The sequence below is a fragment of the Aedes aegypti genome, unplaced genomic scaffold (genome assembly GCF_002204515.2).
Source record: "Aedes aegypti strain LVP_AGWG unplaced genomic scaffold, AaegL5.0 Primary Assembly AGWG_AaegL5_hic_scaff_1642_PBJ_arrow, whole genome shotgun sequence".
Lineage (NCBI taxonomy): Eukaryota > Metazoa > Arthropoda > Insecta > Diptera > Culicidae > Aedes > Aedes aegypti.
The window spans coordinates 18637-34506 of record NW_018735098.1 but is presented as its reverse complement, the minus strand read 5'-3'; the positions used below and the strand labels follow the sequence as shown (position 1 = coordinate 34506).

General features: G+C 37.6%; 1 protein-coding gene across 1 annotated transcript; it reads left to right on the top strand.

Moving 5' to 3' along the window:
• The first annotated feature begins 13331 nt into the window (after positions 1 to 13331).
• Positions 13332 to 15206, top strand: LOC5567712 (protein similar). The gene is given in 7 exon segments (XM_021856391.1): positions 13332 to 13339; positions 13991 to 14178; positions 14308 to 14399; positions 14436 to 14534; positions 14594 to 14933; positions 14936 to 14981; positions 15056 to 15206. Coding segments are annotated over 7 exon segments (909 nt in total). The 3' UTR covers positions 15192 to 15206.
• The last annotated feature ends 664 nt before the right edge of the window (positions 15207 to 15870 follow it).

Below are 15870 nucleotides of genomic sequence, written 5' to 3'. Positions count from 1 at the left end.
TCATTCCGATCGTTCCATGTTCCCTCCAACCGCTTCTTCTGCCTCATTCCAGGCCATGAGCCAGGGAGACTCTTGATTACGCTGCGTAATCTCATGTTCAACAGCGGTATTTTCGGAAATGGATTGAGGTTCAATGATCACACTGAACGGTGCACCTGCGGTATTTCCGTCTGACCGAGGTACCTGAACTGTGGATTCAGCAATTGGTACTGAACGCACGGTATCGTCGAAGTTATGGCCATAGTAATGCATGGTTATCCTGGCAATCAGATCGAGTAAGTACTGCACATCTTCTTGCTGACGACGAGTACGGGGCTGGTAGCGTCGAATCCTTTGATGGTAGTGCACCAAGCGAGAAAGACATGAAGAATCAGATCCACGAAACAGGATGTCCGCAATCTCCTTCAACTTCCTTGGTACTGTGCAGAGGTCATCAATCATCATGTGCTCCGTTACTCGCACTAATCGTTCCGATTGTGGATCACGAAGTAACACACGGAGATCTCGTCTACGTTCTTCGAGCGATCCTCGCGTAGAATAGTCACGTAACAAAAGTTCATAATTAAGTTCACTTTCGTCCAAGTAACAAGCGTTTATTTTATACCACTCCATTGTCAAACAAACCAAAATTCAATTCATAAGAAGAAAAACTTAATTTAAAGATTTTTTGTTCAAATTCAAACACAATTCACTTAAAATTTTACACTAAACCGGAAATACTTATCACCGAAACTAATAACCGAAAACCAAAACTAATAACCGACCGAACTTAATCACTAATTACCGAAATTATCAATCAAACCTAGCCGCGCATGTGATGAAGAAACAAAATGAAATTGACAGAAAATGTTGAAAAAGTAACTGAAAATACTATGTAAGAGTTCAATTAAGCAATGAATTTAATTTAATATGTACAAAGCCAGTCAAAGAAAAATAATTAAATTGGTTTGAAATAGGAAACTATTGCTTTTCGAAGGCCCCACGTTGGGCGCCAAAATGTAACGTTCTTCTCTGCTCCTCAAGCAACGGCTTTAGCGCCACCTTCGACTTCCGAAGGACCGTTACTCTGTCTAAGCCCGGTATGAGACCACCCTTCTCAGGGCAGGTCGCAAATAGTTCAATGCAGATGCAAAAACTCCAAAATGGCACACACGAAAGGACAAATGAACGGAAATTTAACTACAAACCAACTGAAAACCGGAAACTAAACCAAAAAAGAAAAGAAAAAGTCAACCAGAACTGAGCGGCAGAAAAAGTCTTAACTTAAGGAACCAACAAATCTGACTAATAATTAAAAATAAACGTAAAAGAAAAGTAGAGTCGTCTTCAATCCGAACTCGAAATAAATATTATGAAACAAAGTAAATTTAAACGAATTTATTTTAGAAAAAAGAATTTAGAGAGTTATTTGCATAGGACCTATTGAAAAAATATGCAAGCTCTCAATTTATTGTGAATATTCATTAAAACCTAGTATCTAGTCTGGTGACGTCACACATTTAACTCATTTAGCTTATTCTATATATACAGTTTTCGGATGCTATCAATCAGTTCTAAAGCTAGTGTGGATCTGACCTTAACTGCATCGGCGTGGTGCTCCAACGGCGATGGCTTGATCGTCCCTCGACGGCAGGAGAGCTTCGTCGGATTCTAATTGGAACGTGTGCTATACGGTAGACTCGCGCGTGGGCACGATCTTCAGGGTAGAGGCGTCCCTGGCGGTTGGTGGAGTTAGAGCGGGTTGATGTTGCTCTACGCCTCACGCATTGGCGAAACGAGTCGAAATACTGCTCGATTTTGGATCAACGACTCGGGCACACACTTTGGGCACAAGCTCACGTCCGGGCTTATCGAACCGGTGGAAAGCTTACTGATTTTCCACCCACAATGGCCCACTAGTCGAAACAGTCTTCGATCACACGCAGGAAGGGACTTCGCACGGGAACACGTGGTACTGGGGTCAATCCAGGAAATCTTGCACTAGCCTGGACAAGCTGCCCACGTTGGATGGGCTTGACGATGCCTATTCAACGTGATAAAATCACTAACTGAATCTACTAATGATTTTCCACTAAAGGCTTACCTGAATAGTCACAATAAATTCTTCACAACTATTTAATTTTTCACTGGTCAAACTATTCGAACTCTGAAAATTCATAAATACTAAAAAACTCGATTAATCTTTTTGATCGAGTAATTACTGAAAACTCGCGAACTTACTTCGAATTCAGATTTTAAAAGTTCGAAAATTTAACGAAAAGCTTACTTTAATAACTTTTATTCACTTTCGGAGAAAGCTCACTACTTTGGAAAATGATCTTTACACTTGAACGAACTCCACCAGAATAAAATGGAACGAGCGCAATAAATTTGTTCGAGCCTTAAAGCTACGACGCAATTTCCACCTTATCGTGTACTCTCTTTTTTGTACGATGATTTTTATTGGTCAGCTCTGGAGAACTCAGAAGGAATCTAAAAATTTTCCACTGGTTCGCTTTCCCGATTGGTGATTTTAGCAAATTCAAAAGGCCAGGTACAAATTAATTAGTGGAAAATTCCGTAACTTATCGAATGTTCATAAGCGTCCATTTCATTCGCCTTTGGTTATGCACCGTGCGCAACACTTACTTAAGCTTTACTCTTTTGGGCACAAAAGCTACTCTTAAAGCTTGCTTATCTTTTGGTTATGAACAAAAAGGGAATATTCTTAGACTGGCACAAAACATATGAGTGTTACAGAGTGAGACGAAAGATAGGGAAAATAACACGGTCTCCCGTGTCGCCTTAAACTTGCTCCAATCATAAAACCATGTTCGACAAAAGTTCATAGAATTAAATAAACTACTATGCAGTAAGTTTTAATGTTCCGTTCAGTAGTTATGAATTTTTCATGTATTGGTAGAAATTGGCCATGTTTGCAATGTACAGGAATCGACTGTGATGGAGGTTATGTTTTTGGGGTTTTTCGGCTTTCAGTCTCTAGGGATCATAAACGGATTTCCGTTCTACACCTGACGTTTCGGTCACATTTATTGTGCCTTTTTCGAAGGATCTACAAATGAACAATTAGTACGAAGCATAAAACATTAACATAAACACAATCTTACAGACAACGATCACTCCGTTCACTCGTTTCATGTATGTCTTAAACATAATTGTACGTCGGACCATAACTATAACGAAACACATGATAATAGGGTATCAGTTTGTGAAGGAGGTGTTAAGAAACTCACTCCATTATAGAAAATCAACTTTGAATGACCGACGCTATTGACCTTACTTGGTAGAAGCGTTAAAGAAGAATATAATAAGCTAAATAGAAAGCATTCTTCTCTGAATATTACATTTGACAGAACTTCATATATACGCTTATAATGTTTCTAAACTGAATCTTAAATTCTTATCGACTTGAAGTCATAGAAAAGTTTTGGGATCTACACAGTTAAAATTGAATTCAATTTTAGCGGTTTTTAAGATGTATTTTTTTATGCGAGTTTGGATGTACATTTCGAAATGATAAAAAATTTGTTTTCACAAATTTTCCAAATTCTTATTGAAATTTGCAAAATAAAATACTTGGGTGATATAAAAAATTAGGCAATATCTTGAAATTTTGGAAGTACAATAAAAATGTCCAAATATGATACTCAACTAGTCCTATACTACCTGCAGTAGATCATATTGAATATTCCCTATCATATTGGATATTGATTGTAAAACAGTATAATAGAATTGAAATAAAACTGATTATGGTTTGATTTTCAAGTCACTTTTAGTCACTTTTTCGAGAATCGAAAGTTACTTTTTAGTCACTTATTTCTCAAATCTGGTCACTAAAATAACTTTTTTCGGTACCACTTTTTGCTACCAGCCCTGGGAAATGGCAATGTCTTTGTTCTTTAATGAATGTTCGAATCCTCTGAGCAGAATCTCAAATAGAGAAACTTAAAAGTAGATGGAGTACCGTGTACCTTTTAATTCCGCTCCTAAATGCTTATCTTTGACAGATACGCGTATTTCGACTACCACTTGCAGTCTTCTTCAGTGTCAGTTACTCGTATCCACTCTGGATACAGTGGATACGAGTAACTGACACTGAAGAAGACTGCAAGTGGTAGTCGAAATACGCGTATCTGTCAAAGATAAGCATTTAGGAGCGGAATTAAAAGGTACACGGTACTCCATCTACTTTTAAGTTTCTCTAATGTCTTTGTTGCTGCGTGTTGGCTGACATTTGATGCACTGATCTTGGTACTTATTACGGGATACTAACATAAAAAAATGGTGAATTGGCTAAAAAAGCTCTCAGTTATTAACTGTAGAAGTGCTCATAATATCACTTTTTCGAGAAGTAGGCTCTGTCCTGGTTGGCATGTAACGAAGAAGAAGGTGCCGAAAAGGGCTAACAAGAGAAGGTCATGACGGGTTTTCAACCGGATTATTTTTGTTAGATTCTACATGTCGAAATAAGAGAAACCCCAAAGTTTTTCGGGTGACAGACCAGATGTGTAGACAGAAGGAGCTCTGAAAAGGACATTTTTATACGAATATAACATTATTGAGTTAATTGAAAATTTGTCAAACAGATTTTTCTTAGTATTTGTTGTGATAGAAGCGAACAGAATTGACATGAATGTATGATTATAATGTTTTTTTTATACCATAAGCGTAACTAGGATGGGTTCTTTCTGTCATACCTGAGAGAGAGGAGACAGCTGGCTTAGATTGCGAGCTCCCAAAAGTCACCAGAACCTGACCTAAATAAGTTCATTTGGCCGTTGTGCACAACCCAAGAATTGAATAATAAGTCAAAAAAGGCAAGAAAACATGCCAACTGTCAGTGTCTCCTCTCTCCCAGTGTTATACTATTCCAATAAAATCAAGTTTATTTTGTGCCAATATTCCGTTCATAGTTTTCTAATATCTATCATAGAACCCGAAATAAGCTTAATGATTTTTCAGCAGTGTAGTAAGAAATGGTTTGAAAAGGGGCTTTCTAGAAAATTCTGAAGATATAGAGATACAAATAATACTGACAAGAAGTGTTGCCAAGAGAAACCCACCATCCCGTAGTTGGCTACCCTGAATGTAAACAAATTTTGAGATACTTTTTTTTAGAGATTATGTTCTAGTAAAATAAGAGATAGTTGTATGATAAATACTCCATTTTATTATTTATAAAACTCTAATACTATCAAAATTTCATTAATTTCTTCACTTCCACAATACTTTTTTGTATGTAAACTTGTTTGCATTGTTACACTGGTCTATATTTTTATATACAGCGTTGTTTACCGTTTTTCCAAGTAGAATAAAATAGCGTCAGAATTTCGGGCATTACTTTCGTTTTCATCCCTTCCCCTAAATTGCTTCAAATGTATTTTTTCTCTTGATACATTCTTTTATGAATGGAGAAGGTCACGATGGTGTAACTTGTCTGTTTTTCATGGTACAATAGGAAAGGGCTTGGTTTCAGTCACTGGAGTTTATTGCAATACCAAATATATGAAAACTAAACCTCAGAAAAAATAAATCAAGGGAATATCAAAGTGTATCAGAATATATTTGAGGCAGTGTAGGGTCTAAGTTAATAATGTAAACAGGAATAAACTAAGGGAAATCTCCGAGATTTTGACGAGGCTAGTTTGTTTAATAATCTACTTGGGAAAATGTAAAGTACCATAGAGGGTGTTAAGGTGCAAACAATTAGTTTCACCCTACATAGAAAAAATGCGGGAGTGATTTTTTTTAAAATTTGGTTTATTTCAGTGATTTGTAAACGCATTACAGTCATCCCTCCATGAGTCGATGTTCCATTACTCGATATCGACTCATGGAACCATACTAAAAACATAAAATCATGGTTACTATGATGGTCCCTACAAACAGCTTTTCAAAGAACAGCTGTTCCATGACTCGATATTTCCATGAGTCGATGGTCCCTTCAATATCGACTCATGGAGGTTTGACTGTATATATATATATTTACCGACCTTAACACCCGAACATATCAACTGTTTCTACCAGAAGCGTTACGTAATTTTAAAATAGAGTAAAACCATTTCTAGAAAACTTATTCAAACAGACTGAAGTCAGAAAAGTTTACAAACTTACTTTATCAATCCTACGTGTTTCGCAGACGAAATTCTACATGTTCCGCTCTAAATCAACTTGATTTTTCACTTTTAGAACGTTTAATTTCCGGATTTACAAAACGACGAAAGTAAGATTCTCCACTTTCGCAACCTAACCGCTACTTTCGCCGCTCTGTTGTATGGGAGACAAAATGACTTAACCACGAATCAAAACAAAACACTACTTGAGCCGATTTCAAACTGGTACAAAAACGTCATAAGTAACTGTATGAAACGGCTTATCATTTTTTCATAAGGTACCGTGGGGCAAGTGGGTAATGGAATTCGCATAGTTGAGATTCTTCAAATTCTGGAGACTTTAAATTGAAACAAATGAGGTCGTGAATATTTTTTAGCTTGACTTCCACCAAATATAAGCGGCATGCTGAAATTGATTTTTATGAAAAATTGATGAAAAAAATACAGAAAAAGTTTTTAAAAAATGTCTCCTTACTTTTCACTTTCCCCAAAAGTGGGGCAAGTGAAAAGTTTACCGTTTTAAACAATAAATTCAAACTGTAAACAAAGAAAATGTTATTATTTTCACTTGAATTTTCTTCTGTTCAGTTATGTTAGTTGAAATGATTCGACAACATTATAACTGCAACATTTCCAATGTTAGTTCTTACATTATAGGACAGCAATTGCATTTCTGCTCTGTAGAATTTCCACCGCTCGTTATTTGTTTTTGAGAAAGTCGGATATGACGTCGGATAACTCTTCGGGAGAAATCAAACGGAATCCTTCAATAACGTACTTCGAATCTTTTTTATGTGGATAGACCTATACTCCATTTTTATGTTTTGAACTAGCTTTACGTAGACATTCCACGAGATTTCCGTGTGTTCTCTAATATTGCAATTTTTCAGTCAACGTCTTCCTTTTAATTGGCTGCTCGAAGTAGACATATTAATATTGTAATGTTTGGCAACATCTTTTAGAGAAGTTCCATGATTTCTAATAGCTTTAATCGCTTGAGTATAGTGTTTCTTGAATCATTAGCACGTCATGTTTTTCTATGATAATTGCGAATCATGTTTACTTAAGGCTACTTAAAGAGAAAACACAAATTCAATCTCTAATGATAAACTTTTCACTTGCCCCACCTGATAAAAAAATTGACGGTGTTTTAAATTTAGTTATTTTTAGGTCTGCGTCGAATTAATTTTAAAACTTTTTTTTATTGCAGTTTGAAACTGTCACAGAGGACAACCAAGAAGTGGTACAGGAAATTATTTTCCGCAACTTTTTTCCACTGAAAATGTTAAAATAAGATTGTACGCCGCCAACTTGTTACGGAGTAACAGTTGACAGGATAACAATTTTTCGCTTTATTATGCAATAATGACTGAAAAATCTCAGAAATCCCTTACCTATCGTAATGTTCTCAATGGCCTCAAAGGTTTACGCATGAGTTTAAAACGTTAATTCACATATTCAGTAAAATATATCAATTGTTTTCACTTACCCCATTTACCCACTTGCCCCGCGGTACCTTACATTTTTTGTAGGAAATGGTAGGAACTACCTAGTGTTTTAACGCGAATCGATTGTATGCAAAATATAAGCGATGTACATGGTAAAAAAAGTTAAAAATGGGATTCTTTTTAAAACAGTTTTAGAAGAAAGGTTGTGATTCTTTTTAATTAACTTTCTCAAAACCGTATGAAAGTTACTTACGTCGATTTAAAAAAGTAATAAAGATTTGACGTTTGTTTGGCACTGTGAGTGAAGTATGTTTTCTGGCTCTACCATTGTCTCTTATTTTGTTTACCTGTTCATTTTAATGTTTCTTTATAACTAAAATAAACTAGCTTACAAATTGTATACATTAATTTCATAACATGTTCGAAAAAACAGCAAATAATTTGAAAAAGTTAAGTTCCTAAATGTTACTATATTGGTGCCCTTACTGGCTACACTACTGCTTCATCCTTGACTGTATTTATGAAAAAAAAAATAAAATGCTTGTCTTCCATGCAAGAAATAAAAAAAACCATGAAGTTCTTGGAATATGACAATAAAAACAAATTTGTTTTATTTAGTTTTTTAATAGTGTGCCAAAGAGAACCCATCCTGGTTGCGCCTATGGCATGATAAAATACATTTTAAACATATATAAATGTAACTTTTGTACTCTACCATCACAACAAATACTGAGCAAAACCTTTTTGTTAAATTTTTAATTAACTCAATAATATTATATACGCACAAAATTGCCCCTATCAACGCCCCTCCTGGTTACACTACTGGTCCATCACTCAGAAGGCTTTGGGATTTTTCATATTACGACATCTAGAATCTTACAGAAATAGAACAGAAATGGACCAATGCACGCGTTCATTCCTTGACGTTTTAGCGGTGCCGTGTTATTTATGTCACCATGGCAACGAGTGAATTCGGTACCGCTCAAACGTCAAAATAGTGAACTCGTGCATCGGTCCATAGTGCAGTATTACCGATTCAGTGAATTAGTCATATTTTTAGTATACTTTTCAGGTTGTTTTGCAAAATTTTTGACTTTAATGTCCAATAAATTACCTCAAAATTGCGATATCTTTACTTTTTAGGTGATATTTGACGAAACATCTTCTACGTCCTTTGCGATTTTTGACACTTAAATAGGTTACGCTGACTGGATACTATGAACCCAAAAAAAACATATGAATAGTTGAAGAGGACTCCTATGCTAGTAAAATGGAGCAAAGAGCAAAGAAGAACGACATAAGAAATAATACAACAGAATGTTAGGTGAGGTTAAAGAATAAAGAAATTTGCTGAAGAAAGCAATTCAATCTGATGGATAGGAGAAGAGATATTCATGAGTTTGTTTGTTTTTATTTAGCTTCGTATGGGATAATAGCCCTGCAAATATCTACAAAAATCCAAAACAAAATTAGCTAAAAAAGGATTTGTGTCTTCAGCAGCATCCTTCAGTTAGGTTTGAAGAATAAGTTTTCACTATGGAATTATAAGTTTGTACCTACATTATTGTACTAACGTATTTGGAATTTTTTCCATTAAATCACCATCGAAAAAGCTGAAAATTTAATAGAACACTATTTGTATGGTAAGGATGGCAAGGAAGATATGGGAGATTAAATTTCCAAACATTTTTAAATTTTGAATCGCCCTATTACCACAGTGTTATTCTTACGGTTCAACACCACATCCCAAAATACTCCTTTTTCTAAGATAACTGTGGGAAATACAGAGAGTCTGTTTATCATCTTCTACTACAGCTCTGATTAATGAGGCTAGCTATTGTTGGAATCCCTGGCCGCATTAAATGTAGAGCTGGCAAATGTGGGTACAGTGAGTACTTTCCGCAGAAATGGTGCAGAATCGATTATCGACGTGACGTTTTGTAGTCCTAACCTTTTAGGTACCATGAACTGGCGCGTTGATGACGGTTATACTCATAGAAATCATCAATCGATTCGCTATGAGTATAATACCAGGCGGGCGGAAGGCAGCGCGATGTAACTCGACCCAAGCCCGAGGATGGAAAACAGCGCGCTTCGACGGCGAAGTATTCACTGAAGCCCTGAGGCGCGAACGGAACACTCTGGACCTAAACGATGAAGAGCTAGTTGCTGTGATATCACGAGCGTGTGATGCTTCCATGCCGAGGAAAGCCGCTCCTAGAGAGAACAGGCCGCCGGTGTACTGGTGGTTCGAATCAATTGCAAATCTTCGAGCAATCTGCCTTCGGGCTAGACGAAGAATGCAACGCGAACGTACAGAAGCACAAAGAGAAGAACGCGGTGCAGCATTCAGAGAGGCAAAGTTGTCTCTCAAAAAGGAAATCAAGAGTCGAAAACGGGCATGCTTTGATAGTATATGCGAGAGTGCCAATTCTAGTCCATCGGGTGATGCCTACAGAGTAGATGCCTTGATAGTAGGATTCTACTGTATGACACAGAGGAGGAGCAGAAAAGCATTCGAATTACCGCGGGAGTACCTCAAGTTTCAATCCTGGGCCCGCTGTTATGGAATGCAATGTACGAGGCTGCCCCTTCCGACGGGTGTTAAAATTGTTGGCTTCGCCGATGATATCATCCTAGTGGTCCATGGCGAATCGATGGAGGAAGTAGAGTTGACAGCAGTGCACTCTATTTCCATAGTTGAGGAATGGATGAACTCTAGGAAACTAGGACTGGCCCGTTACAAGACTGAGGTGGTAGTGGTCAACAACCGCAAGTCCGAGCAACGGGCGCTTAACTCGGTAGGTGATTGCACCATAGAGTCCAAGCGATCCCTTAGGCACCTTGGGGTAATGATCGATGACAAGCTCAGCTTCGCTAGCCACGTTGAATATGCCTGTAAAAGGCCATCTACGACTATAGCGGCGCTTTCGAGGATGATGTCTAACAGCTCTGCTGTAATTGCCAGCAAACGCAAGCTACTGGCAAGCGTGGCGCTATCCATACTACGGTATGGATGATCAATCTGGTCAAAAGCGCTAAGAACGAGCAAAAACCTAAAGCGGTTGGAAAGCACGTACAGGATAATGTGCTTAAGAGTAGCAAGTGCCTACCGGACGGTATCTAAAGAGGCTGTGTGCATCATAGCCAGGATGACGCCCATAGGGCTCATCATCAAAAAAGATGTTTAATGCTTCAACCATAGAGGTACCAGAGGAGTCCGCGACACGTGTAAACGCTCAGAAGCTGGCAGTAGGAATGGGATAACTCCACTAAGGGTAGATGGACCCATCGGCTAATACCAAATGTGTCTGATCTCCTGAGTGCCCCAATTGTAGGAAACAGCGGAGCATGTCGTGTTCGATTACCCCCGTTTTATTGTTGTGAGAGGTCGCATGCTCGCTACATGCGGAGGGGACACGTGGTCCGACAATGTACATAATAGAGAGAATGTGTGCGGATGCCGAGTGCTGGAATGCAGTAACTACAGCTGTCACATTGTCACATTGTAACATTGTTTAAGTCGGCTAGAAGAAGCAGTTTGTCTAGGCTACTTCTGCTACACGTGTTGTGCTACATGCACTGGTCCCTCCCCGGAGAAATACCGTAAGGTGGTTCCGGGGAGATAAGGGTCTTAGTCCAAGGGTAATGTCGATGCACTGTACACCACTTAAACAGTTCAAAAATAATTTCTCAAGTACAGTGCATGGGCTAGCGGCCCAGATATCCGTAGCGGTAAACGCGCAGCTATTCAGCAAGACCAAGCTGAGGGTCGTGGGTTCGAATCGCACCGGTCGAGGATCTTTTCGGGTTGGAAATTTTCTCGACTTCTTAGGGCATAGAGTATCTTCGTACCTGCCACACGATATACACATGCAAAAATGGTCTTTGGCAAAGTAAACTCTAAGTTGATAACTGTGGAAGTGCTCATAAGAACACTTATCTGAGAAGCAGGCTCTGTCCCAGTGGGGACGTTACGCCAGAAAGAAGAAGAAGAAGAAGGACAGTGCATGGGCTGGTTTTAGCGGGTCGTCGTTGGTGCGTCATCCCGTATTCCTGAGTTACCTTCTCAGGGGATCTGTTTGCAGATTTCCCCCTTGTAAAAAACAAAAAAAAAAAACAGCTCTGATTAGTTTGGGAGGTTAAGGCATAGGCCGTTATTGAAATTTGTACGCGTCGTTGATGATTGTTGCTAATGCATCTCATGCTTTCGAATCAAAGAAAATCAGTTGGTTTTGCACTGACACACCTGAAAAAGTTTCAGCATACTTTATGCATGTTAGCGCGTACACTGATACATTTTCAAGACTGAGTCATATTACTTTGAAATGCAAGTTAAAAAGTTATCATTGTTGCCAAAACGAATGACAGGCTACTTAGCCTTAACAGTGTATGATAAAACCCATCCAACCATGCTCGAAATTGGAAAAATGTTCCGGTAGAATACAATGATTATATTATTTTCTTTTTATTATTGGCAATATTTTTTTCAAGTAGTAACGGCAAAAATGTACAGAAAATTTTCATAAAAAGTTTCATCATTATTCCACTAGTAAAATAATGCAAGTCCATTAGGGTGTGGCTTATTTCACTAAAGATCTCAAAATAATAACATCGCGTGCTCTTCTAAATTCAAATCCCAAAAAACCTCAAAGTTTAAGTCAAAAATCTTAAGATATAAGTCAAAATTCATCTTCAAGCGAGTTGAAAGTGAATTTTCAAATTAGGTTCTTTAAATTTGGAATTCGATGCATCTTCACTTAAGGCTCTAGAATCCATCATTCAATCATCAGTAATCATCGAATATAGTGATAGATTTTTGTAAACATTTCTTCGGGTTTTAAAATTTGTTAAACGACGATGGTTATTTTCCTCTGAATGTCGATACAAATTCCTCTTATGAGACCGTTGCAATCTTTGAGTGAAGCACTAGTACAGTTTGTTAAAATCCACGTAAAAAACCCGTTGTAAAGTATATCTGCTAGAATTCCTGCATGAAACTCTGTTGCAGTTCCTATCAGAATTGTGGCAGAACTGTGTAGATTAAATTTTGGCATTATTTGAGAAAATCTCAACCTTTTTTTTCAAATCTCTATAGTAGCTCGGGCACTATTTTGAAGTTTTATTTCTAGAATAGCATTAGGGAAAGACGGGTCAGGAATCAATAAATCCCTTTTCGACGCAGCATGCCCTTTTTAAAGTCTTAGGCGTGATCAAAAAATACCAAAGGTGTTGTGTTTGTAAAACAATATTTATTTCTTGAAGCTTGAAAAAGTGTTGTCTTATCACGATTTATTTTTAGCGACGTGGTAAAACCGCCCACCCACGGGGTAAAAGCGACCACAACGATTGTCGTACAGAATTTTGTGTAAAAATATATCAGTTCCCTGTGACTATAAAAAGTGTAGTGTTTTATGAATTCTGTATTTGTTAACGTGGATATTGATTAATTTTTAGGGTCAATAAATTCAAAAAACTCAGATATATACTTATTATCACCTAGAGACACCCATATTTTTGGAAAAATATGCGGATTCGGTTTGTACTTTTAACAAAATTGATTTCATTTTTCTTGAATAGTAATGTACAACGTTAAAAATGGTTTAGACATTTTAGTTGATATGAATTAGAGGTGGTGGTCTCACCCCATCTATAGTGGTCGGTTTTACCCCGCTTGCGCAATTTTTAGATCTATGGCCTTATTTTAAAGCTACATATTTACAATTCATATTTCACTTCACTGATGCATATTTTACATTTCCGTTAAAGCATGGACGGGTAATTTATGATTTTATAAAAAAAATCTTCCGAAATCCTTAAGTGAACATCTGTGAAATTTAGATCAAATTCAATGTCGACGAGCAGAAACTTTGTTTTTAATATTTGTTATGAAAAATTTAATGTAAATATCACCCTACATGTTTCGGAATGTAAAAAATCTTGTTTTTATGGAAAGCACTTGGTGAACTTTTAAGAAATCCGCCATTTTCATTTTCATGAAGGTGGTCCGTCCTACCCCGGCGGGCGCTCTTACCCCGTCTTCCCCTACATAGACATTCAAGGACAGTACCTTTTTGAAGACCTTGACGAGCTGACCTGTCGTTTTCTTGAGAATTCTAAATTTGTCCCGTAATTTTGAAAATAAAGAATAAACTCAACGTACATATGAATAGCGTTCCAAGATATTGCTGTGATATTTTTTCATGCTCGTTTTTTCGCTAATATGCGCTAATAGATCTAATTTATGTTATTTATTCCATGCGGCCTAAATTATAACTTATAATTAAAGACAAACAGACTAAAATCTAAAGCGTGGTCAATGGAGTTTTGTCAGTTTTACGTCTGTTTGTCTGTGACTATTTCTTTATCCACGTCACATCAACCAACTATATTTGGTTTACTAATATTTTTTCCATCTCTTATTTACAGGAACAATGAGAAACGCAAAGAAAAATCTCGTGACGCAGCCCGATGTCGTCGTTCGCGGGAAACGGAAATCTTCCAGGACTTGGCTAGCTTGCTGCCGATGCGCCAGGAAGATGTCGACCACCTGGACAAAGCGTCAGTTATGCGTCTATCAATAGCGTATCTCAAAGTTCGCGATATGCTCGAAATGTGTAAGTATGAAATTAGTACCTGTACTAAATGAACGAGCTTTGTTGATTCATTCCCGATTCGAAGTACAGATGGCAGCTGCGCAGTTGTACTAAAAGCTTTTATTTTTATTTCGTCCATTTCACATGTAGTGCCAATGGTGAACAAAAAGGGGGAGAGCATAGCTGAAGATGGAAAAGCTATGTGCGAGGATACCGATATGGAGGAAGATTCAAAAGCCGGCGTTGAATGAGCTCGCCTTTGGAGAAAGAAAAGCTAGCCCTCCTTTCGTTGGATGGGTTTCTTGCTGGTTCTTTCTGCTGATGGGGATATTACCTATATTTCGGAAAATGTCAGCGATTATCTCGGCCTCTCACAGGTGAGATGAGTTAATTATGCGTTTATTTCGATTTTTTACATTATATTTATAATATGCAGATCGACATGATGGGACAACCGATCTGGGACTATAGCCACCAGTGTGACCATGAAGAGTTGCGAGAAGCACTTAATGGGCGGCACCATAGTCCCTCAGAGCTATTGAAAGGGGTAGCCAATAGCGATTGCAAACCGATGGAGAATCGTGACTTTTTCCTTCGGCTCAAATGTACCCTGACGAGTCGTGGCAGAAGCGTCAATATCAAGAGTGCATCGTACAAAGTGATTCATGTAACTGGTCACATTGCATGCAAGGAAAACGGCCAACGGCAGCTAGTGGCTGTGGCTCGCCCGTTGCCGCATCCCTCCAACATCGAGGTACCATTGGATTCGAGCACCTTTTGAGTAAACATTCATTGGATATGAAGTTTAGCTATGTTGATGATAAGTAAGTACTGCAAGCGCTGAAATTTAAAGAAATAGATTAATCTAATTGATTGTTTCTTTCAAACTTCACCACAGAATGTACGCCTTGTTGGGCTACAATCCAGCTGATTTGATGGGAAAGTCGTTGTACGAGTGTCATCACGGCATCGATTCGGATCACCTGATGGGAACCTTCAAGAATGGTAAGCACCTCAAACACAACTTTTTGTAATGTATTAATGGCGATGACATAAAATTTTAACACCCTTCTTGGCAAGGAATTACCGAGAAAAGTACTTTTCCTTGCGAGCAAGTAATTTTCTGTTCTGGCCCATTTAGCATGCCTGGCATTTAAAAATGAGCTAGCTAGACAGGAGCCGACTCCTACGCTAAGGAGATGGGCACACAAAAGGCCAATTTCGGTCGCAAATCACGTATAATTTCTGAATTAAATACACGCATAAACTTTTATATATTTTTGATGCAGCAAACCGTTTTGGTAGACTGGTACTTATTTTGTTTTAAACTTTAACTGATGTAAAATTACGTGGAAATGAATAAGCATTGGCGGCGCCAGAACTCATTGAATCCTTCAAAATTAATAAGTGCAGAAGGTTAGGCAAACCAAAACTAAAGTAGATATCGTTAGTGTACAAGTATGTGGTGGATGATATCGTTTTATTTATTTATTTTATTTATTTATTTTATTGGTTTTAATACATTTGTTGAGGCAGAGATTTGTACTACTTACAACTGCGAAATTATCAAAATTCCTTTGGAGAACTAATAGTAATGTGATACATTTATGAAAAGATAGGGAGAGAATAGTTCAACAAAAACTCTAGAATTCACTTTTTGTTATTCTTAACCTAATCTAAACTAATATATCACAGTGTTTTATTGAAAAAGAC